The 3,403-nt window shown below is 46.1% G+C and overlaps 1 protein-coding gene across 1 annotated transcript; it reads left to right on the forward strand.

The window, feature by feature from the left end:
* Positions 1 to 548: 548 nt before the first annotated feature.
* On the forward strand, positions 549 to 3,038 carry LY89DRAFT_718892 (uncharacterized protein; the record flags this gene model as incomplete). The annotated part of the gene is made up of 3 exons (XM_018218455.1): positions 549 to 1,788; positions 1,830 to 2,676; positions 2,929 to 3,038. The coding sequence occupies exons 1-3, from the start codon at positions 562 to 564 to the stop codon at positions 3,036 to 3,038; spliced, it is 2,184 nt and encodes a 727-aa protein (XP_018071605.1). The 5' UTR covers positions 549 to 561.
* Positions 3,039 to 3,403: the final 365 nt, after the last annotated feature.

Consider the following 3,403-nt stretch of genomic DNA (forward strand, 5'->3'; position numbering starts at 1 on the left):
GAGCAGTATTCAAGCAGCATCTGGCGTATTCTTTTTATCCCAACTTCTGTTTACTCCGCTATATTACTAAATTTCGATGGCAAAGTTCTTATCCTTTCCAATGTGAAAGACAAGGCTGCTCGAGTTGAGTCCCAATTGAATCGTTGTTCGAGAAGGCAAACGTCAGAGAAGCACCAACTCTGAAGGTCAGCTTCTTCAGTCACCGTGGAGATCATGAAGCCTCCCAAAGTAAAGGGGCATACCATAGTCTTGGAACATTATCTGTGTGGAGTCAGATTAAGAGCTTTTTGCAGCGGAGAATGTGCACACTGAAGTCACGTGAACCATGTTATCCTCGTTCCCCACGAATATTTACCTACGATGCCGACCTGGCATGGAGATTATGCTTATGGATAGTGAATCTGTGGCAATTTTCCTATTCTGTCTGCTCGAAATCTCACCAGCACGTTGAGGTTGGAATGTGGATGATCCCAAAGCATTCCACTGCGGTCAAACAAAATCCACTCAGAGAACTCTTGAAAGCTGTACCAACATTAATTTTCCGTTATCCTCTACGCAAACATGATCTCAAATCCTTTCTCTAGACCAACTCGTACCATCTTCTTTCTTGTCATTTTCCTGCTGGCGGGAATGTTTTACTATCGTCCAGTTCATGAACTGGCATCGAGCTTTCCTCATCCCGATACAGGAACCTTACATCAGTATCTAAATCGTAGCGACCACGCCCAAAAGCCATTGACTTTCATCTCGAAATTGCAGAAACAATTGCGGCACTCTGTTTGCATCCCAGATACCACGGTCGTAAGCTCGACTCGACATCATTACAGAACGGGGACGAAGACAGCCACCAAGACAATTATCTCTACCAGAACCGAGGCGGTTCTGCAGCCAACATGCGATCCCGTTATCGATGCTCCAAGAGCTTCGAAAGAAGACGCTACACCGGAACAACTCGCCATTGCCAAACTCCGAGATGAGGGTATTGTGGTAATTTTTAAAACAGGAGCACAAGAAGTATCACACCTTGCGATCCAAATCGGCACCACACTTCGCTACATCTCATCAAACGACATACTGTTCTTCTCCGATCAACAAGGCAGCATCGGTCCTTTTCTCATCAATGATGCACTACGAAATGTCGACCAAAAGCTCAAAAACGAGCACCGAGATTTTGAGATCTACCGACAGATCAAAGAATACCAAAGTACGGGTCAAGATATATTGGAGATGCCAGATGAGAAGAAAGGAGCTGATCGACCGGGATGGAGGTTGGACAAATACAAATTCATTCATATGGTTGAGGAGACGTTTGAGATGCGACCAGATGCGAAGTGGTATGTGTTCATCGAGACAGATAGCTACGTCTTTTGGGACAATCTCGCAGAATGGCTGAAGAGGCTGGATCCCAAGAAGCCTTGGTATATCGGAAGTGGCGTGACATCGAGTGGTATTTTGTTTGCACATGGCGGATCTGGCTATATACTTAGTAATGCCGCCATGAACAAATTTCTGGGTCCTGACCAACCTCAGGGATTGGCAGCAAGTTGGGATGCTAGAATGGCAGGGTTATCATTCGGAGATTTGGCATTGGGGATAGCCTTGAAAGAGAAGGGAGTCACGCTTAGCATTGCTCATCCACTGTTGAATGGGTACAAGCCGAGTACATTTACATATGGGCCTGGAAGTCATTGGTGTCAACCTGTCGTTACAATGCATCATATTGCACCTTCAGAGGTCAGCAGTGTTTGGAGGTATGAAAGGAAGAGGGAATTGCTTTGGATGACGAACGTGAGTGGAACCATGAGTATGGATGATGCTGACTTTGTTAGGCTACGTTGTTTGCAGATTTGTATATGCATTTTGTGGAACCTCATTTGGTGGATGCGAGGGATAATTGGGACAACCTATCCCATGGACCTGAATATTCTCGGAAAAGGTTTGAGGATCAGAAGAATGAAGAGGCTCCAGTGAGGCAAAAGGGTAAAGAGGCCAAGCAACAGGAGAAGATCATGCTAAACAAAATGAGCGAGAAGAAGAAGGATGAAGCTAAGGAAGAAGCATCTACGGCTGCGTCTGAAGATAAGGACAACGAGACTGTGTCCAGAGATACTAAGAGTTCCGAGGACTCTGAAGGTACGGCGGATGATGGTACCAGTGGGAAAGCTGCGAAGGCTGTGGAAGATTCGGAAAAGCCAGACAGTGACGCATCTGGAAAGGATAATAAGCCAGCAGATGACGAGAAAACAATAGAGAGGGGGAAAGTCAAGAAGCCTGATGAAGATACGAGAGTTAGCTTGAGAGAGTCTAGAGTGAAAGAAGATACGAAATCCAGCAAGGACACGACTAGGGATAAGGGGAACTCAACCACGCTCCAAGATTTGGCAGAGGATGTGGGAGTCTCACGGGGCAGGAGATTACGAGTTATCTCAGATACGAAGTCGGAGCATGCCGTTCCTCAGAACGAAACTGGGCCAGGCGCCCTGAAGAATCAAACGACCCCGAGAAAGAAAACCGATATAGAGAGAATAATGGAGAATAGCTATCTCCACCAATTCGAAAAGCGAGCAGCTGGGTTGACAAAAGCACAACAGACTGCCCATCTGTCGTTCGAAGATTGTGGGAAAGCATGCGAGGAAAATAAAGAATGCTTCCAATGGGTTTATTATTCCGAGACATGTAAGTTGGGAATGACGTTTCGGCTGGGAAATTATGTGAAGCCGACTGATAAGGTGGTGTGGAAGTCTGGATGGTTGGTTTCAAGAGTTAGGAAATGGACGGAGACGCACGTTTGTACAAAGCCGGAGTGGTTGGATTTGTAGATTCAACTTCAAAATGGACGCGACTTTCTCTGATTTTTTTTCTTCTGACTACAACTTCCGTCTCACGTTTTCTTTCAGCCCAACAACATCTTCGATTCCAAGTTCCCAGATATCTTTGACTCCGATCATCATCACAATGAAGCATACTACCGAGAAGTACCTCGCGATCTATCGCAGCTTCGGCCTGCTGGCGCTCGTGTGGGAAGTTATCAAAGATGAGATCAATGATTCCAATATTCAAAGCTCCTCAATAATCGTTCGCAGCCCGAACTACGCATTCAAATGCATCGTAGCGGCTATTCTGGACATCGGCAAGAAAGACATAGAGCGTATCATTACTGTATAACTATAAAGACTATACTGTAGTCAAACATTAACATTCTTAGGGGAATTTACTTCGAAATCGTCTTTTTTTCCTTCTCGAAGACATTGTCCAACCTACTACCCCTTATGCCGGGCGCTCCGTAGAGTCTACCGAGGGTCTGCGCCCGCCTACCCCTAGAAATTCGACTTATTATGGCGAACTATGCGGCTCCCGAAGCGAAATGACCCTGGATCAGGGGGGGATGCACGGACCAGTCCAC

The sequence above is a fragment of the Mollisia scopiformis genome, assembly GCF_001500285.1.
Source record: "Mollisia scopiformis unplaced genomic scaffold LY89scaffold_12, whole genome shotgun sequence".
Classification (NCBI taxonomy): domain Eukaryota; kingdom Fungi; phylum Ascomycota; class Leotiomycetes; order Helotiales; family Mollisiaceae; genus Mollisia; species Mollisia scopiformis.